Source organism: Ipomoea nil, unplaced genomic scaffold (assembly GCF_001879475.1).
Source record: "Ipomoea nil cultivar Tokyo-kokei standard unplaced genomic scaffold, Asagao_1.1 scaffold3069, whole genome shotgun sequence".
In the NCBI taxonomy this organism is placed as follows: domain Eukaryota; kingdom Viridiplantae; phylum Streptophyta; class Magnoliopsida; order Solanales; family Convolvulaceae; genus Ipomoea; species Ipomoea nil.
The window spans coordinates 10,007,897-10,034,618 of NW_017619497.1; the positions used below are offsets into that span (position 1 = coordinate 10,007,897).

General features: G+C 37.9%; 4 protein-coding genes and 1 non-coding gene across 10 annotated transcripts; 1 reads left to right on the forward strand and 4 right to left on the reverse strand.

Moving 5' to 3' along the window:
• Positions 1–1,422: 1,422 nt before the first annotated feature.
• LOC109165730 lies at positions 1,423–8,462 on the forward strand. Of its 4 annotated transcripts, none has more exons than XM_019314631.1 (16): positions 1,423–1,616; positions 1,733–1,875; positions 2,171–2,573; positions 2,716–2,893; positions 2,999–3,138; positions 3,599–4,478; positions 4,666–4,766; positions 4,915–5,059; positions 5,158–5,226; positions 5,326–5,371; positions 5,618–6,102; positions 6,891–6,970; positions 7,139–7,274; positions 7,439–7,628; positions 7,759–7,841; positions 7,947–8,462. In XM_019314631.1, the coding sequence occupies exons 2-16, from the start codon at positions 1,776–1,778 to the stop codon at positions 8,067–8,069; spliced, it is 3,159 nt and encodes a 1,052-aa protein (XP_019170176.1). In that variant the 5' UTR covers positions 1,423–1,616; positions 1,733–1,775; the 3' UTR covers positions 8,070–8,462. The 4 variants fall into 4 exon arrangements, with proteins under 4 accessions (XP_019170176.1, XP_019170178.1, XP_019170177.1 ...); XM_019314633.1 differs by having other exon boundaries at positions 1,775–1,875; XM_019314632.1 differs by having other exon boundaries at positions 1,423–1,601.
• Positions 8,463–9,052: 590 nt separating this feature from the next.
• On the reverse strand, positions 9,053–10,613 carry LOC109164916. Of its 2 annotated transcripts, none has more exons than XM_019313475.1 (3): positions 9,816–10,613; positions 9,256–9,563; positions 9,053–9,179 (listed from the first exon to the last, which is right to left on the reverse strand). In XM_019313475.1, coding segments are annotated over exons 1-3 (735 nt in total). In that variant the 5' UTR covers positions 10,242–10,613; the 3' UTR covers positions 9,053–9,178. The 2 variants fall into 2 exon arrangements, with proteins under 2 accessions (XP_019169020.1, XP_019169019.1); XM_019313474.1 differs by having other exon boundaries at positions 9,053–9,563; positions 9,816–10,271; positions 10,347–10,612.
• Positions 10,614–11,886: 1,273 nt separating this feature from the next.
• LOC109164557 lies at positions 11,887–13,581 on the reverse strand. The gene has a single exon (XM_019313058.1). It carries the CDS (start codon positions 13,376–13,378, stop codon positions 12,062–12,064), a length of 1,317 nt encoding a protein of 438 aa, XP_019168603.1. The 5' UTR covers positions 13,379–13,581; the 3' UTR covers positions 11,887–12,061.
• An 844-nt stretch (positions 13,582–14,425) lies between these two features.
• TRNAA-CGC lies at positions 14,426–14,498 on the reverse strand. Its single transcript has one exon. It is a non-coding gene; the product is annotated as a tRNA-Ala (tRNA).
• A 5,928-nt stretch (positions 14,499–20,426) lies between these two features.
• Positions 20,427–25,036, reverse strand: LOC109165217 (extra-large guanine nucleotide-binding protein 1-like). Of its 2 annotated transcripts, XM_019313889.1 has the most exons (9): positions 24,899–25,036; positions 23,086–24,275; positions 22,849–22,986; positions 22,660–22,764; positions 22,389–22,574; positions 22,110–22,284; positions 21,764–22,002; positions 21,520–21,683; positions 20,427–21,304 (listed from the first exon to the last, which is right to left on the reverse strand). In XM_019313889.1, exons 2-9 carry the CDS (start codon positions 24,250–24,252, stop codon positions 20,722–20,724), a joined length of 2,757 nt encoding a protein of 918 aa, XP_019169434.1. In that variant the 5' UTR covers positions 24,253–24,275; positions 24,899–25,036; the 3' UTR covers positions 20,427–20,721. The 2 variants fall into 2 exon arrangements, with proteins under 2 accessions (XP_019169434.1, XP_019169432.1); XM_019313887.1 differs by lacking the exon at positions 24,899–25,036 and having other exon boundaries at positions 23,086–24,723.
• Between the last annotated feature and the right edge of the window lie 1,686 nt (positions 25,037–26,722).

Genomic DNA, 26,722 nt, shown 5'->3' on the forward strand with positions numbered 1-26,722 from the left:
GGAGAGAGATAATAAAAAAAGGGAGATAAAGAACAAAAAAAAAAGCAATTATGACCAAAAAAACAATAGGCATGGTTACGCGCCATGCTGGGCGCCTCTAACGCACGTTTTGCACGTCAAGTTGTACAAGAATAATCTTGACTTAGGTTATGTGTTTTTTTCCCATCTCCTTCTGTTAAAATTTAAATTTATAAGGGTTAAAAGATGTATAATGGAAAAAGGTTATGGGGTTTTCTCTTCCTCTCTTCCTGTTAAAATTTAAATTTATAAGGGTTAAAGATGTATAATGGAAAAAGGTTATGAGTTTTCCTAAAAGGAGATTTCACATCCCTAAAGGGATTTCTATTCCTAAAGGAAGTTACCTATTCATTTGAAAGAGGATTTCTCATCACATCTATAAATACCCAGGAAAACTCTAGTGATTATTAACTGTTTCAAGTCTCTAAGTTTTCTAGTCTCCATATATTAAGGTAAAGATTACATCTCCAACCGAACAAGTAAGTTCTATCTTATTTGTGCTTCCGCATTTAAATTATAGCGCATAAAGAATTATTTAATAGGTTGTACAAGAACGGAACTCACATAAAAACTTGATTTTGCATTAATATAAACTCCAAAAAAAACACATTTCCTATTTGTTCAAAAACCCATGTTTAGTTTTTCTCTGAAAAAACTCCTCAAATAATCACAAATTAAATGTAGGCTCTGATACCTTTAAAAAAATGTGGGCTCTGAAAGCTTTTTATTATTATTATTATTTATTTATTTATTTTTTAACTACAGTTGATTGGAAAAAAAAAACATTGTTGGGTAGTCTTATGTTTATGTTGCTTTAGTTCCCGTCTCTATCTTCCACAATTATATTGTTATCAAAACTTACCTATATTATGCACTACCGGTTAGGGCAAAGATATCTTGCACTCTTTTCTAAGTGAGATGTTTTTTTTTTTTTTTTTTTTTTGAAAACGGAAGCATTATATTAAGTCATGATAAAGTGCAGTATAGATAAAAGATGGAGGGGTAGAAAACCACTCCATACGTTCAGACTTAGAAACAGACTCCTTACCCAAGAGATGGGCCGTCCGATAAGTGAGATATGTTTTGTCCATTGCTTTTCTTGCAATAATAACTAATCTTTGGTGAACTTTGTTGTTTAGTTTTTGAGTCAAGACCATTTTTCATAATCTCAACAATAGTATATTTATGAAATATCAAAAGTGACAAATCAAATCAATTTGAAAAAGACATTAAGTACTAAAAATTAATGTGGATGAAATTGAAATTATTAAAAAATTATTATAATTAAATACAAAATTTGGGGGGGAATTACAATTTATCCCACAAAACTCGTATAGTAGATTAGTATTTAGTAGGAGTATAGGATAGTAGAATCTTTAGCAGAGTCTACATTTTTAATACTAATAAAAGTCACAAAACCCTTACCAGCTAAAATTCGCTTGCTCCAACGAGGCAGGCATTAACGGGTTCCCAAAGGAATTTTTTCCCACGTATTTTTCTCTTTCCTCCACCCCCCACACCGCTTCATCAACCCCAGAATCGTTGATTGCTCCTTTGAACTTTTCTAGTACAAGCCAAGAAAGTTCCAGTTCTGAAAGGTTCAATCTTTTCCGCGCTAGCAGTCAATTTCGGTTTTTTGTTTGTTCTGGGCTTCTTTGCGTTAGCCTTGTCTCTCTCGGAATCGATTGATTCCTTATGCTTTGATGCTTGGCAGTTGAACTGAGAGAATTGAGAAATTCTAGGGTTCTTCGTGCAGAATGAAGCCCATGACGACTCTGCAAGATCTGATCGAAGAAGCGAAGCTTCGGACGGTTTGGTGGGCGCTTTGTATATTCGCCGTTTGCTACTTTCTGACTCGTAAGTTTAGATTTTCGCCTCTTTTATGTTAGGTTTTGCGGTTGTTTTGTTTGTTTTGCTGATTATGTCATAAAGTTTGGGTCTTTCTAGTTAGTTATAGTGTAATTCATTACAATGCTGGTTAGTTAGAGCATTCCTCTTGCTATGATCTACAGGCGAAAACTCGCTCTGTGTTTAATTGCTGAACAGGACAAAAAGAGAGTTGACCTTGAATGTTATGGTTGATGTAAATTTTTTCATGGTTATCTTTCTTTTTGACAGTTTTCAGTTTCTGAATGTTATGTTTTGATTGCAGACACTAGTAAGTCAATGTGGATGAATCTTCCCATTGCCATATTGCTGGTGGCTGGACTAAGGATACTATTGAATGAGGTAAATTTTTCTTGGAAAACTCGGAACGTTAGGCCGCAGACGTACTTGTCACATTTGGGAAAGAAGCAACTATCTATAAATGATTCTCGTCTTTCTACACCACCACCCCTGCCAAAATGGAAGAGTAAAGTTGATTCACCCCTTGTAGAGGCAGCCATGGAGGATTTTATTCAAAAGATTTTGCATGATTTTGTAATAGATTTGTGGTATTCTGAGATTACGCCTGACAAGGAAGTTCCTCAGCTAATACACTCTTTAGTTATGGATGTTCTTGGAGAAATATCACATAGAGCGAAACAAATAAACCTTGCTGACTTGCTGACAAGGTATTTTTTATTATTATTATTTTTTTATTTTATTGCATCCTGTTGAATTAAAAGACTTATGCTTTATTCCTTCATTTGCAAAAGGTTTGAGTGTGGATATATTTATATTCGTGATACTGAGCCCTTTTTTCAAATAATTAAGGGATGTAGTGAACCTAATAGGAGACCACTTGGATCTTTTCCGAAGAAACCAGGCCTCTATTGGTGTGGATGTCATGGGAACTCTGTCTTCCGAAGAAAGGGATGAGAGGTTGAAACACCATTTACTTGCCTCCCAGGAACTTCACCCTGCTCTGATATCTCCAGAGTGTGAGTACAAGGTGTGAGTGGAGTGTTCCAATGAAGAAATTTCTTTTACTTAAATTACTTTTTTTTTTTTTTTTTTTTTTTTTTGGGGGATTCCAAGTAATGCTTTTTCTTTATAGGTTCTCCAGCGGCTCATGAGTGGAGTCCTAGCTACAGTTCTAAGGCCGAGGGAAGCCCAATCCCCCTTGGTTCGAAGTTTTGCTAGGGAATTCTTGACTTGTTTGGTAATGCAACCTCTTATGAATTTTGCCAGTCCAGGGTGAGTTATTTTTATGTTGAAAATTAAGTTTTGTTATGCTTTCTATCTGTAATGGTCCACAAAAGTCTAATACTCCGTACCTACTATTTTTTATCTGAAGTTAGTTGGCCATTCTAACTGCCTTAGTATTTTATTCATCTATCAAGAATGTGGTTGGCTGCATTTAGCTTGTAGCTCCTTATGTGAAGTACACGTAGTATCTTTTTTTACGTATTAATTTTCCTTGTGTTGTACAGTGGTGGGCCAAGCCACCTTCTGAGCATTTTTCACGGGTTTAAATCCTATCTCCCCCTTTCCCCTCTAACATAGCAAAATAAATGCTTAATTTTTCTACTTAGAGAGAAGTTTTCTAGAGTAAATCAGCTTCTTCTTCCTTCATTAACTGAATGAGGTTTGGGTCCTCAAGTGCTGCAGAGATTTAAGCTTCTTTACTCTTCATTGTTGATTGACACCCTTGCAGGTATATCAACGAGTTGATTGAATATATTTTCCTTGCAATTAATGCTAAGGGGACCCAAGAGGCTGGCAATTATCAGTCACCCAATTCAGAGAGCCATTATCATGAACGCAGTGCTCCAGCAGAAAGTGTGGACAGTAAATCTAAGGCTGCGGCTGCCCACAACCAAAGGCCTGATATGACTGTTGCTCAAATTGGTCATCAAAGGATATTGCCATCTGATGCTTCAAGAAGCTCTGAATCTAACATAATCCAAGATGAGCCTGTGCTTCCTCAGCCAGCTGACTGGGCACGTGTCCTTGAAGCAGCAACTCAAAGAAGAACAGAAGTTCTAATGCCTGAAAACCTTGAGAATATGTGGGCAATTGGAAGACATTATAAGAAGAAAATCCAGAAGAATGCTGCTAAGGGGCTTCCGGTTCCAGAGGAAAAATGTGTTATAAGTGGTGCAAAAGAATCAGGAAAGGAAATAACAACCCAGAAGCCCGACGCACCTACCAGAATGGAAAATAAGGCTCTGGGGCAGTCACGTCCAAGGCCACATCCAAACTTCAAGCCTACTGATCACATCAATGCTTTACATTCATCTTTAAATATGAATATGGTGGTAGCTCCCCAAGGGTGCTCTTCCACACAGGAAGTTGTGGACACTGTTGCTGCAGTTAGCCATGAAAATAGAATTAGGCTTAAGAGATCAAATAGCACTTCTGATTTGCATATCCAAGTAAAGATGGATGACCCGCTGGCTAGCAAAGGTGGGCCCATTATTTCAGAATTCTACACTGCTGATTTTAAGGGGAATGCTGAAGTACATACCACTAAAAGTGCATCAGAAATGGTATTGCGCAGTGATGGACATCAAGTTCAAAAGCTGAAGTGCCGGGTACGTATAATTACTTCACCTCTTTTTCCATACTCTTCTGCATGTTCAGTTGAGAATAAATTGGGTCTTGGAGCATGAGATGATAGTTAAAGACTTAAAGTGGCTTAATGAGTATGGATAAACTGTTTTTAATCTATGCATTGTGATGGTATTTTTGTTGTCTGACAGCTGGTCCTTGGTAATACAGGTTTTAGGAGCATATTTTGAGAAACTGGGTTCGAAATCTTTTGCAGTTTATTCAATTGCAGTGACCAATGCCGATAACAACACATGGTTTGTGAAGAGAAGGTTGTGTTTTTATCTTTTCTTTAATCACCAAAATAGTTAATTTTTCAGTTACATCTTTCTGTTTGGGTGTAATGGCAAGTTGGCAACTTTAATTTTTTTTCTTTCGTCTATATATAGTGTCTTACTATTTGCCACTGCTATTTAACAGATACAGTAACTTTGAGAGATTGCACCGACAGCTGAAGGACATTCCAAATTACACTTTAAATTTGCCTCCTAAAAGGATTTTTTCTTCAAGCACGGAGGATGCTTTTGTTCATCAGCGTTGCATTCAACTTGACAAGTATCTGCAAGTATATCTCCACACTGCTCTCTACTAATTTCTAGTAAACAGATTTTTTTTCTAGCTGTGTTTTCAGTGCCTTTTTTTTTTTTTTTTTTTAAACATCAGGAACTATTGTCAATTGCTAACGTGGCTGAGCAACATGAAGTGTGGGATTTTCTGAGTGCTTCCTCGAAGGTTTGTGCTTCTTTCAGTTTTGTTTGTTTCTGGAGACAATTTTATTTAAACTCAGGCTCAACCTAAGAGAATTCTTACCCTTGATTTATATGAATGTAGAATTACTCCTTTGGAAAATCATCTTCAGTTATGAGAACCTTGGCAGGTATGTATGATCTTTCTTGGCTTTTATATCCATTGTGCATTTAATGAGGACTTAGGACTTAGACTTACATAGACTCTTGAGTTTACTTTCACTCTTTGTTTATTCCACATCTCAGTAATACAAGGGGATGAGGCAAACAGTGTTTTCTTTTCTTAGGTGTTTTATGAAAATAGTGTCAAGAAATTGGTCACTTTGGTATTTATGGTTCCTCATTTTATTGTTTTTATGCTATTATGAATTGGGCAGTTAATGTGGATGATGCTGTGGATGACATTGTACGCCAATTTAAAGGAGTCTCTGATGGTTTAGTGCGGAAAGTTGTTGGCTCCTCTTCCACTTATGAACCAGCTACTGCAGTTTTAGGCGGGAATTATCAGAGAAATTTGTCATGGAGTGGTGATGAAATTGGTAAACTGGCATTGGCGCAAAGTACCTCAGAGTCTGTTAACAGTTATTCTGATAACGATGATGGTGATAAAGATGGCAGAGATGTCCAGGGTGAAACAGAATCGAGTCCACTAGTCAATGGGTGGCATTCTGACAATGAATTGAACTCAAAAGAGTTCCCTCCGAGAGTGATTAAACATGATGAAGAGTTCAAAGGCTCCAGTTCTGACATGATGTCTGGTTCAGGGCCACAGTATGAATCACTTAGCACTGGTGGATTTCCCGAAGCATGTTTGGCAATTGTCTCGGGTCAACAACTGGATCCAACTAGGATGCCGCCAGAGGTACTGGTCATTTCCTGGCCATCCCCAATCCCCGCTAAAATAAGCTTATTCTTTCTGTTTACATTGTTGATTGTTCTGATGCTCCGGATTATTTCACAGCTTAATTACTTGGATTATGAGGGGAGAGGGTTAAACAAAAGCTTCTGAAAAAGACAACTTTGGCCCTGTTTGGTAAAATAGTTAGCCTATCAGCCAATTTTGCCTTGTTTGACTTGGTTAAACAACCAATATAAGTGTTTGGTTAATTAGCTTTTTGCAACAGCTTATTGCTCCAAAACGCTAAAATTCAAAAAGCTGCTCAAAGCAGTTTTTTCGATTAGCTTCTTGAGAAAAGTCATTTTGCATATTCAGCTATCAGCTAACAGCTAACAGCTAACAGCTAATTTACCAAACATCTTTCTACAATCAGCCAATACTGTCAACTAATCAAACCACTTACCCAATCAGCTAACAGCTATTAGCCAACAACTATTTACCAAACACCTATATATGATGGCTTGGCTTGCTATATTTCAATTTCCTTCACCGGCTGACGGTGAAAGTTCATAGATGTGCATGACATTCTGTTTAAAATCTCCAAGAAGGAATCCGATATAGATGACTGAAATATTAGCTAGTGGAGTTGTCATTTTTGTACCGGTATATAAGTTCAATTGTATCGTTTTTAGATATTTTCCTTCAGAGGGCACACAATGATTTTACAGATTCATGCATGATATATGCTCTATTCATTTCATTGCATCCTGGATTTCCATCTTACCGTGCTTCATGCTGATTTTTCTATGCAGTGGACCCCTCCTAATTTAAGTGTGCCCGTTTTGAATTTGGTGGATAACATATTTCAGCTCAATAGAAGAGGTTGGTTAAGGTGAGCCACTTTTCAGCTCTATAGCTTTGATGAGTGACACCGTGATTAGATTTGTTGAATAGTACCAATCCCACTCATTTCCTTATGATTCCCGTCCATTTTAGTATTTCGCATTTACAACAACTTTATATGGCATCTTAGAATACAACTCGCCTCTTCTTTGAGCAGGAGACAGGTATTTTGGATATCAAAACAAATATTGCAGTTAATGATGGAGGATGCTATTGATGACTGGCTGTTAAGGCAAATTCATTGGCTTCGGAGAGAGGATGTCATTGCCCATGGAATACAATGGGTCCAAGATGTAAATGTCTTTTCTCGTCATATTTTTATTTCCAGAAAGTTGTTTCATTGAAGCCCAAAATTTGAACTCCACTCTTAAAATTATAGGATTTTGAGACTAGGAATGAATGGAAGCATATATGTTCTGCTGTTGATTTGTTTTCGTTTTTCTTTCTTCCTCTCTAGGTTTTATGGCCCAATGGCACTTTCTTCCTGAAATTGAAAGCTCAAAGTGAAACGGATGATGGTCAATCAAATCAAGGATCTGGCCGATCCACAAGACAAGCATCGGGGAATAGGGCCTCGAAAGCCGCATCTTTTGAGGAACAGTTTGAGGCTGTCCGCAGAGCTAATGAAGTAAAGAAGATGCTTTTCGGTGAGGTTTTCTATTTAACTTTTAATCCACAAAACTATTTTCGCTGCGTGGATCACTTTTCTGGCTGAGTTCCAAGTTATGAACCATATTATTGTGTGACTCAAAATCTCGATCTTTATATTCATTCCAGATGGTGCTCCCACTACTTTGGTCAGCTTGATTGGGCACAAGCAGTACAGGCGATGTGCTCGTGATATATATTATTTCCTTCAGGTATGTCCCGACCTTTGTCTAATTCACGAGTCTCCCGTTCTTTTAGTGCTTGGCGATGCCCCTTTTCTCCATGTTCCCCACCAACAATTATACTTTGAATTGCAGTCTACCATCTGTTTAAAGCAACTAGCGTATGGAATCCTTGAACTTTTGCTCGTTACCGTCTTTCCTGAGTTACGTGAACTTGTGAAAGATATCCATGAAAGAGCACGCACCCAACCTGCATAAAGGAGTACAGTTGTTGGCTCGATCACCCTACCAAGAAACCCAGATGCATAATGCCAAGAGAAATGATTCAATCATGCCGTAAGGTCTAAAAACTCGCCACCATTGCCGAAATCTTGCCAGGACGTGCCACTGCAACATAGCGGCTCTACCTGTGAACGCATTTTTTTCAGGCCAGATGGGAAAGATTGGAATGCATCAAACTGTTTCTTGGTTATGCAGAAAGTGGCATTTGGTCTGCCTGATCACATCTTGTACAGAATGTAAATTAGAGCATGTATAGAACAGTCTAGTTATACAATAATTTTTTGGTATGCATTCCTTTATACACTCATTTGACTGCCCTGCTCACAAGGTTTTGAGATAAACATCTATTCATACAACATTCTTTCCAAATACTGTTTTTGTGAATGCTAAATGCATATTAAGTTGATTTCTTAGCTTTGCTGGAAGTCGTAAGATGCATCGTTCGATTGCTGATAGTCGTGGGGTGCATCGTTCGATTGCTGGTAGTCGTAGGGTGCATAGTTCGATTGCTGGTAGTCGTAGGGTGCATAGTTCGACTATTAAATTTTAACTATCCATGGTCCTTTCAAGAGGATCATGACTGATTAAATTTGGATAGTTGAAGGCAAGGTTGAAAAAATCACTAGGCGCCTGGGGACCGCTTAGGGCGTCTAGAGCGATTAATCGGCGCCTAGAGCGCCTAGGCGGGCGTCTAGAGCGATTAATCGGCTCTTAGGCGGGCGCATAGGTGGCCGACAGCCTAGGGCGCCTAGGTGGCCGACCGTCTAGCGCTTAGGCGTTGATTAATCGGCGCCTAGGCTCGATTTTTGCAACACCAATTGAAGGACCATGGGTGATTAATTTGTACTACAGTCCACAGATGGTAACAATTTGAAAGTCGAAGATCAAATTGAAAATTTAAGACTAAATGTGGCAAAATCATTATACTCGAAGGACTCATATATCAAACTCTTTAAAACCATATTTCTACAAAATTATTGAGGATGAAACATGTTACAACCAGAAACTTCAAAAGCTTCTACAGAGAATACATAGATGCAACAAAACTATGTAACTATGTTACCTTCTTGCATGAACATGAAGTTTGTGGTACAGACATTATAGTATGAGGCTGCAGAGAATAATCCAAGAAAATGTTGGGAGCTTCTGATGGCTTATTAATTAGAAGAGGTTCTGGAATGGATTGGTGATAGAATTGCGCAGATTGGAGTAGAGTGCATAGAGTGAATACTGTTTGAGATTCTTAACCTCGTACCAGCTGTTGAAGACATCGTCGCTCTTGTCGGTGCCGGAGAACGCCAACTGTATGCTCAGGTTGCAGTCGATGGAGCCGCCGTTGCCGTGGCACTTGTTGATTTGGACTGCGCAGTCGGTGTTGTTAAGGCAGATAAACGAATCGCCATTGCAGGAAGCACACCCGAACTTTTTCCAGTACAGATTTTGCAGAATTCCCTTCTGGAATTCCAGAACCTGGGCACAAACAAAATTACATAGTGTAATTGAAGCATGCTCCATCTCAATTAAAAGTCTAAACTAATAGTTGGATTGCAAATTAATGGCTATATGCTCAACACGCCCCTTACAAGCAACACGTGAACCGTAGTCGCTTTATGGGTGGCGCTGAGATTTGAACCCATGACATTTGGTCTGGCTCTGGCACATGTGCTACTGATCAGCTGATCGATCAAACAAAAAAGAAGAATTAGGATTGAATGTTGTTACCAAGGTATGGCTAGTGATGATGTGAGACTTGTCGGCTACAAGAACAGGCGAGGATCTAGCGGCGTATTGGCGGCCGGCGAACGCAACCATATAGCCACCGGCGCGGGCAGGATTGAAGGTGGTGCTGGAAAGGGTGAGGAGCGAAATCTCGTCGACTTTGGGGCGGAAAACGGCGAGCGGGGCGGACTTGGCGGAGAGGGGAAGGCGGCGATCGCAGGGGGAGAGCTGAGTTTGATTGAAGAAGAAGTTATCTTTGGATGAGAAGACGAGACCGAACGTGAAACCATCCCATTTCTGAATCTGTGTATCTAAACACGGATTGAAAACAGGGTTTGTATCGGAAGAAAATGCAGACTCCATCGCCATCATCATCATCATCAACAACAATACTGCAACTTCTACCGCCATGATCGCCTTCCTCCCCATATATGTTTCTTCACCCTCAGAATTCAAGCTCTACAGATCATGACCAAAAACCATGTCAAAAATCATCAAGAGAACAAAACCCAACAATGACTCTGATCGACTTACCCAGATAAGATCACCTTTAATTTAATTTGTATGAACGTTTCCAGATTCAAGAAACTGCTGAATAAAAGTTTAATTTGTTTGAACTAATCTAATCACACCGTTATTCTCAATGTTAAGAACTAAGTGATCAGATTACAAAGGGAAAGGGAATGGGAAAGTGAAAGGAATTGTGTAAAAAGATGGATTCTTTGCGTGTAAGAAGAAGATTTGGGAATTTACGGAAGAAGGAGAGGGTGGCAGAGTGGCAGATGGGTTGCGGTATTTGTCAGTTTGTCCCAGAAACGGTTATGGAAGTTGGCGTTAACTACACCGTGAGGCTTTTACAGTTAATTAATGCTCCTGCTTGACTAGACTGCCCCTCTCGTATTCTATAGCATAGATCAGGGTGTACCCCACTCCTGAACCCTCGCCCTGCGACCCTAGCCGGCAAAGGGCCACAAGGTGGTAAATCAAAACCAGCCGGCTCAAATTCATCATGGCGGAGGATTAAACCCAGGACCTCTCAGTCAAGGGCGCTACCTCCTTACCACTTGAGCTGGGGTTGTCCCCGTCCTCTTTTTTTTTTTTTTTTCCTCTCTCTTTTTTGTTCCTACAAGTGGGGGTTGTGGGTTGTGGCCAAATTCTATGCACATGACACACATCCATGTGTGATTTTATATTGATGATGGACAATTATAGTTGAGATTACATCTTAATTAATCCATAAAATTCGGTCTAATTCATGCCATACAAATGGATCAATTGAGCAAAACAAGAAAGAGGTCCGATCCTTAGGTTTATTACACCTTCATTGCCCTTTAGATCAGCTCTTTGAGGTTGGTCAACCTCAATTTGCCTATCTCGAGGAAGAGTGAGCTAGCAAAATGTCAACTCTGATATGACAATTACGATAGCTGAATTGATGACAAAGTGATGGACTAATTTTTGGACCCGTCCATTTGTGCCGTATGGTATTAGATTTGGACGGCAATTATAATGGAGACCGCGACCCAAAAATAACGTCTTTTTTTATTTTTTTTAAATAAAGAAACAGCGCGCTATTACAGTTAAAGGAGCATGCATGTTTGGTGTATTAATTATCAACTGAAACTATAGTGTATCTAAACTGACATTGCCTCACGTATTATTTGTATATTATCAAATGAAATGCAATTGAATTGAAATGAAATTGTAATTGTGTTGAAATGAAGCTGCAGTGTATATAAAATGAAACTGAATAACATTTCACATATCTGAGTGTATATTGTGCAATGAAACTATAGTTATATCGAAATGATAAGGTAGTTGTGTTTTAATGAAACTATATTGTATATAAAATAAAATGAAATAACATTTTCACATATTTGAGTGTATAAATATCGAATGAAACTGTAGTTATATCGAAACGAAACTGTAGTTGTGTTGAAATAAAACTGCAGTGTATACAAAACGAAACAGAATAACAGAGTTATTTTTTGCGGAACGGTGTGAAACGGATGCCGTTTCTTTTCATTAAACAAAACGACGTCGTTTAGAAGCTCGATACATAATCTATTATGCACCGCGGTGCACGATATAATTTGCCGGGTTTGGGCTTGGGCAATTTATACACAAACAATAGCAATACAATGTAGCAGCATCGATCTTAGGTTGGTCAATGTCTGGTATAAAGTTAATCAAAATTAAGATTAATAATCTGTAAACTGCAAATTTATTCTAGTACTGCACAAGTAACATCATATCACAACATTCTCAGATGTTTTTTTCTGAGGAAGTCTCCATCTTTTATGCCAAAAAACTGACACCCTAGGCCTCATCATCACATCATCTTCAACCTCCTCCACTCTCAGTGGCAGCCATACATACCTGGAGTCTCTCAAATCATCTGGTTTCCACCTATCTGCCATGAAAATGAACCAACCCGGAGGACTATTCGGCATTGGGAGAACGAAAGTGCTCTGAGAAAAGAACGTCGCCACCCGAAAACCCTTGCTCCCCCCCACACAAGGATTCCCTATGGTCTCCCAAGGCCCCAGAACTGAATCAGCCACATGAACCAATGCCTCATTTGGTGCCCACCCACTGCACCCTGAAGTGACCATGAAATATTTGCCTTTGTGTTTGAACAAAGCTGGAGCTTCCCTGTAATGTCCCACAAGAGCTCTTGCCATAACATCTGAAACTTCAAGAAAATCTTGACTCAAAGGGCTGATATGAAGCTCTTTATTGTGGGCTGAGGAGAAGATAACATAAGCTTTGTCATCTTCATCTTTGAATACTGTTATATCTCTGCTTTCAGATCCATGGGGGTTTTTACTATGGAGATAGCGAAAAGGACCCGTGGGGGAATCGCTAAGGGCGATGCCCTGAGAGGCCTTGCCATATGTCCCATCATCTATGTGCATCCACATTACATATTTCCCAGTTTTGTCATTGTAAACCACCTTTGGTCTCTCCAGAACCTTGGACCTGTGAAGGTCATGAGTAATGTTGTTTTGTTCTGCAGACAGGACGAGGCCTTCGTTCTTCCACGTCCATAAATCCTTGGAGGAATAGCAGCCAACACCGATGATGTCTACACGCGCTGTCCCCCTGCCTGGAACATGATAAGTAGGGGCATCCTTGTACTCACCATACCAGAAATATGTTCTTGATTTCTCATCATACAGAATGCCTCCACCATGAGCCTGGATGGGATTTCCATCACTGTCCAGCCATGATCTCCCTGGATAATAGTACATCTTTTCTTCTTCTGCATCATCTTTTCTGGGATCTATAGCAGTAGTTGTCCTGTCTGGGAAGAAAATGTGCCTGAATCTTGAAGATTCATCAAGAAACTCATCAGTCAGGGTGCCAGATTCTTGAGGGAGTTGTATCAGCTCAATCTCATGGAGAAATGGGTGGTGGGTATTACTATTACCCTTATCAGGATTTTCTCCCAGAAAGTGTCTGGGATTGGTGAAGAAGAAGAGATTGAAAACAAGAAAGCATCCCAGAAGGCTGCAAATTACAGCAGGTGAGGAGAATCTGATTCCAGAAAACTGTCTAGCCATGAGTTACAATAGTGGAATTGAAGCTCTGAAGGTCAATCTTGCAATCTGGAGATGAGAAAAGATGGGGTGAACTGAGATTGAAGTCATGTTTTGTTCTTGGATCTCGGGTCAAATTAAATATGAAGCTAAGGTGTATTTGAAGTTTTGAACCCTAGATTATTCATTCATCCCACTCTGCCAATTTTCTTGAATTGTTTATATATTGAAGTGGAAGTGTACTCTCACCTAACCCTAAGATTCATTCAGCCCACCATGCCCATTTGGCCATTTTCTTGAATTGTTTATACCAACTTGCTGGGCCTGTTGTTTTCTTTCACTCCATACTTATCAACAACAACATTAAAGATAGATTCAGAATACCATCCAGCTCCACCTGGGCTGCAGGTTTTGCAGAAACATTGTCTTCAAGTCCCCTGATTCATATACATCCAATAATAAAGTCTGGGCAGCTTATAAAACCGACTTAATTAGCCACACCAATATATAATGCCACTAATTTAAGCATCAAAGTCACAACCGCTCATCTTCAACAATACTGCATCTCTTTCAACATATATATACAGAAAAGTTGTATGTCAGCACTGGTTGATATCTGGACTATGGAAGCAGCAAAGCAGCACGAAAAGGCGGGCGACAAGGCAACTCGAGTAGAACAACCTCGTGGCTATGCGGGGTGGTCTGATTGGTTGCCCAAGCTGCCACAACTCAAGGTGGTGATGAACTACTCGGATGCGTCGCTGTTCATGCTGGTTCATTGCTTTAGCCCTTAGCTTAAATGGCATACAAATTAAAGAAACTTGTTTGATCAGCTCTCTCCCCCCTCCTTGACGGCTTGCTGTTTTTAATTTGTTCTTGTTTTTGAACGAAAAGAAGATCATTTGTGTCTGTGAAAACATTGTAAATAAATGTGCTTCATGTGACTAATGAAAAAGAGATCGTCTGTGTCTGTAAAAACATTGTAAATAAATGTGTTTCATGTGACTATGTGAGATCATATATGGTTTGTCTGCAAAAGACAGGCGTCTAAAAATAGAAGATTCCAGCGTTTGGAGGTGCGGGGAATCGAACCCAGTGCCTCTCGCATGCGAAGCGAGCGCTCTACCATATGAGCTACACCCCCTTGGTTGACAACTACGGGAGTACACTCTATAAAAACATAATACAATTTCATTTAAGTATAAAATATTGTTCGTATGTAATGTAGAAACTCCAACCAATAACTATACATTAATAAATTATCACTTCTAAGTATATTTTGAGAGAGTTCTTACGAGATATCTGCGATAATTTTTTATTTTTTTTTGAAAAAGGTATAAAAAGTTTGGCAAGACATAACTTTTGACTTGGTTATCTGATTTGGACATAAGTTTGGCCCCTTAATTTCTCAAAAAAAAAAATATTTCTTTTGGTCTTAAATTTTTTTAATGTATTTAAATGATTTCAACAATATTTTAAACCATTTTACAACGTAAATAGTTTGTAAAAAAAAAAAAAAAAAAAAAAAAAACTAGAGGAACCTTATATTTTAATTTTTATTAGTGAATTTTTATAATTTTTAATTATTTTTTAATAAAAAAATAAAAAATCGAGCGCCTAACGTATTTTGCAACTTTGAGTAAAATTACTGATGTGACAATATTTATTTAAATAAATTAATTACAAAATTTAAAACATCACAAAGATGCCATTTTGGAGAAGGTTGATGCATTTAATTGTACTTTTTAAATTAAAGTTTAGAAGTTAAATTACATTTTCATATATAATTCTTGTGCTTATTTCACATTTTGTCAAACAAGTATAGATTACTAAATACATAAATATCATTGTGGTAAGATATTTATTCAAAAATAAATGAATTTTAGTGTGTGACTTTTAACTTCGAATTTTATTCATTCTTCAAAACATTCATTGGCAATAAAATATCTATAAAAGAGACCTTTCGAGAAGATGACATTTAAATAAAATATCTTAATTTAGTAGAAAAAGTAACAATGAAAATCAATGGGCTTTTGTTGGTTAGTTTTGCCACTTAGTCATCATGATTGCCACGTCCTCATTCTTATCCAACATTTACTAAAAATATTTTTCCAGAAAGCTCATTTTTCTAAAATTTGAAAAAATATACTCCGTATATATTATTTTTTATTATTTGATTAATGGAATTTATTTGATTAAAGGGAGTAGAATTCCTAAGAAAAAAAGTTTTTTTTTTTTTTTAAATACTAGTATTTTGTTTTTATTTTTTTGTAAAAAAAATTTCTTTGCTCACTTGGTAGATAATTTTGCACGCATGAACTTAGTTCAATGTTCAGTAGACAGTATTTGAAAGAAGAAACCAAGGTTCGAACCTTGGCGGCGACAGTATGAGAATTATGTCCAAAATGGACAAATTCCTTATGCATAGCGCCAGCATTTGAACATCTTTCCAAATATTAAAGGGTAATTTCACTTTTATATAATCTGTAAACTATTATAAAGTATGGCATTTATTTCATATACACTTTAAAATAATAGTTGTGAATTTCTCTTGCCATTAAAAAAAATCAATAAAACAAAAACAGACAAGCAATTAATGTTGAATTTCTATAAAGAAAGTTTGTCGCTTGCTCGGAGATTACGGTACGTGTGTTATATGTATCCATAAAAATCCACAAATTCACGTGCCCATCCCAATCCCAACTTGCACTAACGTGATCCTAACGGAGTAGTTATAATGTGCATCCGTGTGGCATACGGATACAAAAACGACGTCGTTTTATTAAAAACGCGCGTCTCCTCTTTAAAAAAAAATTCAGGTTCGATTTCCAACAACAACATTATGTTGTTTATTCATTACGGAATTTTAGTTCATAGATTATGGAATTTTAGTTCATTGATTCTAGAATTATAGTTCATCGATTCTGGAATTGTAGTTCATCGATTCTGAAATTTTAGTTTATAGATTCTGGAATTTTAGTTCATTAATTCTGGAATTTTTAGTTCATAGATTAGATTCTGAAATTTTAGTTCATAGATTCTGGAATTATAGTTCATCGATTCTGGAATTTTAGTTCATATGTTGTTGCTGGGAATCGAACCTGAATTTTTTTTAAGGGAAAACGCGCGTTTTTAATAAAACGACATCGTTTTTGCATCTGTATACACCATGCATGGTGCATACGGATGCACAGCATAATTTGCCCTAACGCCCATTCATGATTCATATATATCACTTTTATTATAGGGTCCATAAATTTTCATAAAGCCAATATATACATGGTAAATGGGTGATTGAGTAGATAATTTACTTATCTTGTATATATAGCATGTAAAAAAAATTACAATTAACACAATATATATTATGTTATTTATTTCTAAAAAATTATCTGATGTAGATAAATCTTAATAAAAAGACCGTAGTTATATGATAACAAAAGGACCATAGTTATATGATGTAGGGAAATATCAACTTTTCTGAAATGAGAAACATCATAGTTACTCTTTGATAGTGAATATACCTTGGGCGACCAGCCACATAAGTGCTTGGTATGTACTCTTAGGGGCGAGGATCAATTCCCAACCGGATCCGGCCTGATGAGAATCCTGACCTGACATAATGAAAATATTATGAGTACAGTTCATTATGAGGGTCGGGTTAGACCGAATAGTCTGCCCAGGAACACTTCCTATTCTAGATAGGCGTGTCAGGAATCAAGGCTCACGTGTATCAATTTGTACGACATGTGTTCCCCTCCATTCTCCTATAAATAGAGCGTCTAGTGCAGACGAGGGTAAGGAACATTTTAACATTTTCTCTCTAGAGTATTTACAAGCTCGGGACCCTTCAACTCTCGATTTTAACTACCCGAATTACTGTACTATAATTTATACTCATATCCGTATACTCGAGAATATTTACCACATCACCGTCTATTGGGTCAATTATGTAATTATTTGAAACATAAAAAAGATAACTAGACAATTACATAATTAAACACATCATAAACCAATCATCCTAACATAATTTGTCACTAACAACTAGCAAATACATACCATTTGAAGGAGAGTAAAAATCATGAAAGCGAAATTAAGTAGTTGGGGCCTTTAAATTTATGCGAATCTTTTAATGGGTTTAAACCTGTTACTCTTTGTGGTAGTGTATGATACAACGAATGATTTTTTTTTTTTTTTTTTTCCCATGGACTTTGGAGTATATTTACAAATGAAACCGTGTTTGCCGGCCATGAATGACCACTGTTTTGTCCGTTTAAAACGTCGGCGTATCAAAACCCTAAAAACCATTGAACAGTGGACACAACACAAAACTGTGGTCCACAACCTAAACCCCACTAAATTATTGACAATGGAAACTCATTGCAATATGACAATTTTCTTTCACGTCAAAATAATTTATCAAACAATTAGCTTGATATTTATGATATTTCAAATTCAATTCTCGGTAAAAGTTTCTTTTTAACCTTCTTAATTTGAGTCGATCAGTTATAAACAATCAAAGCTGATTTATTAATTTTTTGTTGACTAAAATTATAAGATGGGTTGCATGTTTAGATAGCATTCTTCTCTAAACCCTGTATTTTTTTTTTTAAAGATAAACCCTACAAAGAATTGTATACGTACAGGAGGAATGTCAATTTGCTCCGTCTCCGACGGAGATCTCCAATCACCGCCCTGATGGAGACGGGGATGGAGAAAATTTTCAGAGAACAAAAAATATATGTAATTTCCTGTCGGAAACGGGGATGGGGACGATAATATATATACCCTTCCCATCCCCTCCCCGAATAATTATTATAATTATAATAATTATAATAAAGTAATGCCCGCCCCTCCCTGAACTATTGTCATCCCTATATATGTGTGGGATGTTAAAGAATTTAAAATTGCCCGCATAGACAGTTGATTATAGAGTAAAGTTTGAAAATGATGATTTGGATTGAGTCTCACCAGCAACAATGTGGGAGCAACTTCTCAAAGTGAGGGACTCTTTGTGTGCAGTAAGTTTCAGATCTGTTTTCATAACTGAATTATCATGATTTACATTCTCTCGGATGTTTTGGAACAACAAAGAATTCAAAATTTGAGTTTTTCCAAGGAGAAATCAGGCTGTGGAGGGCGTGCCAGATTCTCTACAAGTAGCATAAATTATATGCCATAATGCGAATATCCCCACAATATTTCCAAGTATTCTGAGGGCGCCACACACAGACTTTTCAAACCACTCAAACTCCACATGGGAAAAAAAAAAAAGATCCTATAAATATACCTCTCTCCGATTGCCACCACTTCATATCTGAGTTGATCTTTAAGAAACACGACAACCCAGAAAAGAGAAAAAGAGAAAAGAGAGAGAGAGAAGCTCAGCAGAAATGGCAGCAATGGTTGATGCCTGTATGGTTCAGCTTGCAAAGCTGACAGAGAGAGTCCAGCCCAGAAAACTAGTCCTGCTCAGAGCCAGAAAGACAGATTGTGTGGAAGCGGTTGAGGAAAGCAAGGCCGCCATTAAAGACTCAGAAGCTCCTCTGCAATCATCTGCAGAAGCTGTGAATGATAACACCATGTCAGAAGCCACCGTTTTCTGGCTCATGGATCGCTTTGCGCCGGCCTGATCGAACCAGACCAGAATCACACTTTCTGGGGCTGTATGTAAATCCTGTAATAGAGTTCCTGTAATCTGTATGAATATATAGCATGTCATGTATATTTCTATCATTCATGTCTTGATGTTTGTACAAAACTTCCTTTCTACAAAGATTGGCATAATTTTTGTTTGAGATAAGGGTAAAATAGGACATTGAGATTATAATTGGGTCATCGAATTCAAAAAAAAAAAAATGTACTCTAATTGAGTCTCTAAATAGCGTAAAATCATGCAAATGAATCAACTGTTACTGGATTAAAAAATAAAATTTTAAATTTTAAAAAAACTCTCCCCTCTCCTGTTGGCCAAAGACAAAGGAGATGAAGAGATCTTTTCGTCTCCGATCCGATGAAGGGGCTGCCGGAAACGGGGGTGAGGATGGACTATTTGACCTTTATTTTTTTAATTATTAAAAAAAATTAAAAATTATTTTTTAATATGATAACTGCCTAATCAGCAATCAATGAGTAAAAAAGGGTCACTTTTGAACTTTTGGTTCAATTCACATGATTTTGCGTTATTCAGTGACTCAATTGCAATTTTGTTAATTCGATGGACTATTTGACCTTTATTATTTTTTGGAATAAGGTTCAAATTGGCCACTGAACGTAACTTGAAAATGCAATTAGGCCACTGAACGAAAAAAAAAAAGTGCAATTAGGCCACTGAACACTCCAAAAATGTGCAATTTCACCTGATAGCAGGTTACCCTCAAGTTTAGCAGGTTATCTGCTTACGTGGCAGTTGAGTTGGCATTTTTAATAAATTTTAATTAATTTTTAATAAATTTTAATAATAACTTTTTATTAAAAAATTTTTTTAAAAAATAAAAACGACTTTATTTTATTTTTTATTTAATTTTTTCCAACTTTTTATAAAATTTATTATTAAAATTAATTATTAAAAATTATTTAAAAATGCCAACTAAGCTGCCACGTAAGCAGGTAACCTACTAAAATTGATGGTAACCTGCTATCCGGTAAAATTGCATACATTTTGAGAGTTCAATGGCCTAATTGCACTTTTTTTTCGTTCAGTGGCCTAATTGCATTTTCAGGTTACGTTCAGTGGCCAATTTGAACCTTATTCCTTATTTTTTTTGTTGAGTGACTGAGGGAAGTCCACTGTAACTACTTGAGGGTGCGTACTGGGTAACCCCACATTGTGACCCTAAACAATAAAGAATCACAAAATATAAGTCAACTTAACCTAGGTTGGTTGTCCTGACCGGTTCAAACTAAAAAGACCAATAGGCCGCTCTGATTAGGAATTAAACTTGGAACCTTGTAGAGTTGTAGTTACTATTTACCAAGCCAACAGTTCAACCAACTTAGTTGTATCAGCCTGAAAAGATTAACATAATTTCATGCCTATTAGGTTGCTATATCAAAGATGAAAAGCTAGAATTTTCAGACAGATAATCTCCTTGCATGCATTTGATTCAATGAGAAAAACATCTGTTTACAAGATGGAAGGGAAGGGAACTTATAATTTATGTTACATGTTACAGATAAGTAGCATTGGCCAAATATCAGCTGTTAAGGAACAAATCCACACACTGAATGTTGTGTTCTGATAACCTAAAACAGCATTTCACAGTTGCAGAACAGATCAGATGAAACAGTCCTATGATACAGAAGACAACATGTGTGTGTGTGTGTAACAATGAAATAACAAAGCAATCTTGATCTTACTCGATCGAGCACTACACGCTCATGCTAGCCTCGCCCTCCATGCTCTCCGTCGTCCACTCTTTCAACAGCTTAGACTTCTCGTCGTCCCATCTGAGAATCTCGCTAGCATACTTAAGAGCTTCATCGACGGTCTCACCTTCCAGCCCCGTCACGAGCGAAGCATACAGCTTCCGCCCCGTTATGGACTTGTACAGCGCTTTAAACTGCGAGGCAATGTAGTGGAAGGCACGGTGGGCGAGAGATGGATTGTTGTTGCTGGCGCTGCTGTTCGGGTGGCGACTGATCACGGGTTTGAAGGTCCGGAACCACTCGCATTCCGTGAGTGGGAACCTCTCGATTAGCTCCTCCAGCAGGTCGAACTTGTTGAGCAGCAGGACAAAATGCTTGTGGGCGAAGGACGGGTGATTCACAACGCTCTCGAAGAGCCTCTTGCTCTCCAGCATCTTGTTCGTGAGATCACCGTTGCTGTCTTGGAGATATTCGTGGTAATCGGTCAAGGAAACGGTGTATAGGACAACGTTTATGTCCTCGAACATCTCCAACAGCTTGCAGTTCTCCCCGAGGCTGCTGGCATGCACTCGAATCAGCTGGCACCTGCATTCGAAACCAGATGAGAACCCTAGCTAACTGATATCAGATGAGAACTGATTTGAAACCAGATGAGAACCCTAGCTAACTGATACCAGATGAGAACTGATTTGAAACCAGATGAGAACCCTAGCCAACTGATACCAGATGAGAACTGAATGAACTGTATTGAATAAACTTAATTACAAAGATACAAGATACAGGAGAAACGTGACTCTGACCTTATCGGGGAATTATTTTGATCAGCGGGCTCCATGAAGCTATCTTGAGATTTCTTCGAGAGGGAAAACTCCATCGAAGCTACCCCATTTGCGCAAGTGTTTCCCTCGGCATATAAAATATCCATAGGAGAAGGCTCGTAGTCGGCCCTCGAGATCTCAACAGCCTATAGATGACAATAACACTCATTAGCATTCGAATAATACAGAACCGGGAAGCTAGAGCAGGCCTAAAGAGTAAACGTACCCGATCCAAGAAATAATTAGCAACTCTAGGTAGCATCTGCAGTTCATTTCTCCGCTGATATGTTGCTAGAAACGCTTTGTCCTTCCACAACTCTTCGACCATTGGTGCATACTCGCGAGTGGCAGCCGGAAAAATGGCCTCCAAATTCCCCGCCACCCGAATTTGGAGTAGCCAATCAGCGAATTTTTTAAACCGTGGACTGATGGAATAAACATTGTCTTCAACATCATCACGAATCACTGCTCGATCACAAAATGAATGACAGTCAGTGCTCTCTTCTCATATGCTTATGGAATAAGGAATAAACGTCGTAAATAGCAACTAATAACAAAAATTGTGCTAGTACCTGAAGGACCAGGTTCATCCATGCGTTTTCGCCTCATTTCAATTCTATATTCTTCCTCAAATTGGTCACGACCCTCGAGCAGTATACTTATATAATTGTACAAATTGCTTTGGATCATACATTTGAAACTTTGACGCTCATCTTCCCTAAAAGGAACAGCATATTGAATTTTCGCCTGAAATAAAACATAAAGACCATCATTTTGGTTAGATTTCTAGCCGCTAATGATTTGAAAACATCTATCTTATATTGATAGGTACATGTTGGGAACTAAAATACCTGTTTAAAAATAGTACTCGTTCCGGATTGATCACAACCAACAAGTAGAAGCTTATTTAGAGTTGTCTGATCTTCGGTGCTAAGGCCACGTTTATCTGCCTGGCTGTCACTTCCTTGACTGCGAGACTTTGAAGTCTTGGGCGGGGTTGGCAACGATAAAGCGCCACAGATTAGGTTGATTCCAGTCTGAAAAGTATTCTCGTCGATAAGCCCGATTGTCTAGTCTAGTAATAACGATTGAAAACGGGTAGAATAGAAAACGATAAATAACCTTTTCCCAAAGTTTCCCCATCACATTGTTCATACCCTCTTGCTGATAAGCGCCATCAGCGCTCAGCCAGAAGTGAATGCTCCGTTCACAATGGATTCCTATCACCTGCAACAACGAGTTCACAAATTAAAGTCCTGAGAACCCGAGATTTCGTGTTTAGAGAATTTGTTTACACGTAAACACACAAACCTTCAACATAAACCGCTCTGATCCTGTAATCTCTCGATTATTTATGAGTACATCTGTGTTCCCGTTGCTGGCATCTCTCTTGATCGTATCACCAACCGTTAGCTGGGGACTAATAATTTGACAAGGTTTCCGGCCCTCCTGGTTAACCAAAGCACAAATCAAATGGTTATTTGAAAACCAAAAGAAAATAAAAACGACAGCCACCAAAACTCACAAACAGTCGAGCATATATCGCACCTTTCCCCAAAATCCAGACACCTTATCGTACCAGTAGCTCCCGGGCTTCAACTTCTTTGGCGGATGGGAACACGTTTGCAACATAACCAACTCTCGATGAGTAAGAAGCTTTCCGTTCACGCTGACAAGGTTAGAAGGGAGTTGATTAGCTTTGCAAGATTGCTCCACTTTCATTATCCTTTTAATTTCCGCATCGATGAACAAGCTCTTGAGCATTCCAGAACACTTCCCCAGTGAATCGCGCTTCGTTTCATTAATCCTAAAGCCGATGCAAGTGATGCATTTTCTCCCTTCGGGCATTGCCCCCATAGCTCTCAGCACACATATGTTACAATACTTTGCACGGCAAACTAAACAAACTTCCATCTTCATCATCATCTTCCTTTTATGACACCGAAAACACTTCTTGGAATCACTTATGACCTCTGGCTTTTCTGGGAAAGGTCCCGGATCATCATCATCGCTCTCCGAAGTAGAATAACTTGAATGGATTTCATTGAAAGTCACACCAGGCGTATTTTCTTGGCACAAACTGTCGTCAATACATTCTTCCACTTCTTGGATACTCAAAACCCCTACAGAGGGATCTGGGGAACCCATCGTTGATTCGTCTGAATCCAAGCCAGGGGGCTTGAAATGACGAGTGCAGCCCACATCCACCTTGCAATCATCACACGAGTCCTCATCAGCATCCGAGCTTCCCGAAATCTCATTGGAATCATCTTGAATGTCAGAAAACCCCAATGTACCGGAACTTTCAATACCATCAGAGCCTTTGCAGCCACATTCCTCTCCATAGATAGAATCTAACAAAGCCTTTCTGTTGTCATCTCCCACCGGTTCACACGCTAAATCTTCACCTCCACTCTTGAGTGCACCTAAATTTGGCACAGGAGCCTCCTTAGTTGCCAACTCTACCCCTTTACTTCTCTTGGCAATTGGTTGAATAACTGGAAGTGATAAATTACGACTCTTCGAGAGGGAAGCTGGAGCAACCACGGTTGCTGTGGGAATCCGGTGAAAATCAACCGGAACCACCTGGGGAATATCATAACTCACCGGAGGACCACTATACTCCACCGCAATAGAGTACTCCACATCAAACTCATCCTGATCATCTTTCTTGGATGATGAAACAGGGAATATACTCTTAAAAATACTAGTCATCTTTCCACAATCAATCCAGATTCCTGAAACCCCAGTCCCACTTACAATTCAAATCACAACTCACAACCCCCCTTCAACCATAATTTCAAACAAAAACTCAAAACCCAAAATCTTTCTATATCACTCAGCTAAACTCCAATCAAAACATTGCCCTTTAAAATTTCTAATTCTCTACTTCAGAGCCCCCAAAATCTAAATTTTTGAATACTTAAAATCCCCAGCTTACACAACTCATAAAGATAGGAACTTTCAGCTGCCTACCCCCACATGAACCTCTAAAACCTGAAATCTGAAGGATGAGAACTGTAATTCTGGATTAATCAGAAGAGTCACAGAATACAATACAGGGAATAAACACAAGACAATAGTTACAATTCAACTAGGAGAAGAACTAACAGATCCGTCAATGGCAGAGGAATCAGAAGAGTCACAGAATACAGGGAAAAAAATACAAGACAAGAGTTACAATTCAACTAGGATACATAGAGTCCTAATATGAAGAACCCAGATTTCTATGGCCTGGATTTTTCTATCTTCTACAGTGACTAGTTCATCTTTCGCAGTGGATCAGAATGAAGTGAAATGTGAAACCGTAGTTCTGAGTTTATAAGGCAAAATTGGAAGACGATCTCTGCTACAGTCTTACCAGTAAAAATGAAGACTTTGGGAATTTCGACGAAGACTGACCGTTTCTTCCCCAAGGACCATCACAATTTCAAAGACCCATTTTGGCTTTTTAATCAACTCTACGCGGTTGCTGAGAAATTTTCAGTTGGAAAGTGAGGGAAGGATGATGAGAGTGGACTCTGGGAAGTTTGAATCCGTCTAACGGGGACATTTGCGTAATATTGCGGAGCGGCAGGGGTAAGATTGTACCAAAAGTACAACAGTTAAAGCTATGAAATTTGGCGCTTCGTGGTTACAGGTACTTAAATGTCCGTGGAAGTTTAGAATCTGATTGCCCCTTGGATTGCGTTTGGGATTTTCCGGTTAATAATTAATTTTTTGAAGATTAGGGTTTATAATTTAAGCCATCACGTGTTTGACCCGGCAAGCTGGTCGGACCTTCAGGTCTTTGGTCTGCTCTTAGAACTTCATTAAATGTTTTTTTTCTTAATACACTAAATAGTTAAAAATGAATATAATTAAATTAAAAGAAGGACTATGTGGTCTAATGGTATCCGGTTTGGACTTCCATTTGGAAGGTTGTGAGTTCAAGCCTTAGTGGAGGTGTTATTGGCTCTTTGTGTTTCAGTAGGTATTGGCTCTTTGTGTTTCAGTAGGTTGAGAAAGTATATGAACAGATACTACAATGTAATAGAGCTAGTAGCATTCAAAAAAATTAAAAGAAAATATTTTGTCAATTTAAGGTGACTCAATGAGAGATAGATTATACTTTTGATAAATTTGTAATTTTCAAGTTAAATAATTTAATCTACTTCTAAATTTATTTTTCACGTCAATAATGATACAATCGTATAACTCAACAAATAGCAATGGAAAAATCTCATCCGAGTTGGTTATAAAATTAATTTCTTTAGTACTACTGAATCTGTTACAGTGTGGGAGTTCGACACCCTGTGAGAGCAACAGAAAAGACGAATTTAATCCAAAACACACTTTTTACAAAACAATTTTATTATTTACATTACATAAATAAATTAAACGGTTGTAAATGAACTGATTTTATTATAAATGAATTGAATTAGATAAATTTATAAACAATATTTGATTGGTCAGTCTCAAAACATATGGTGTGATGATTGGTCAGTCTCAAATTAGTGACCACTCAACTAATAGTGAGGGGAAGGTATAGTAGTTAAATTGATATAACATAAGCTTTTATATATTGTAAAACCAAATATGTAGCTTCTAAATACTAAAAACCAACCACTACAATCTACCACCCAATAAACATTAGTCAAATGTCAAATGTTGCAATTATTTGACCTGTATTTTATATCTTGTCGTAATTAAGGTTAGTTTGGGTTCATGAATGTGCATTATTAAACATTTTGGTAAAACTAGTTTAAGGTCTTTGGCTTAAGTATGTAGTTAGTTAAGTGACAATCCTTATAGGCTTATACTATGGATCAGAATTCACATTGTACTGTGAACCTTGATGCATGTGTATGTATTTTATGTTGCGAGTTTTTGTATCTTGCTTGTATTATGAAATTCTGTACCTTAAAAGTATGAATTATGTACATGAAACAAATTAGTAATTGTGTCATATGTTATGAATTTATGCGTCTTGTGTTGTAAAATTTTGTGTCTATTAACCCAAACTATGTATCTAAATCAGATTTGAAAAATATGTAAATATATAACATACGTATGTGTCTTGTGTTATGAAATTATGTACTTTACAAGTATAAATTTTGTACCTATCGTTTGGATTCAGAGTCCATAGTACTATGTAGACCCTGGTCCATGATATAAATTGCGGTTAAGTAATGATGGGAATTGG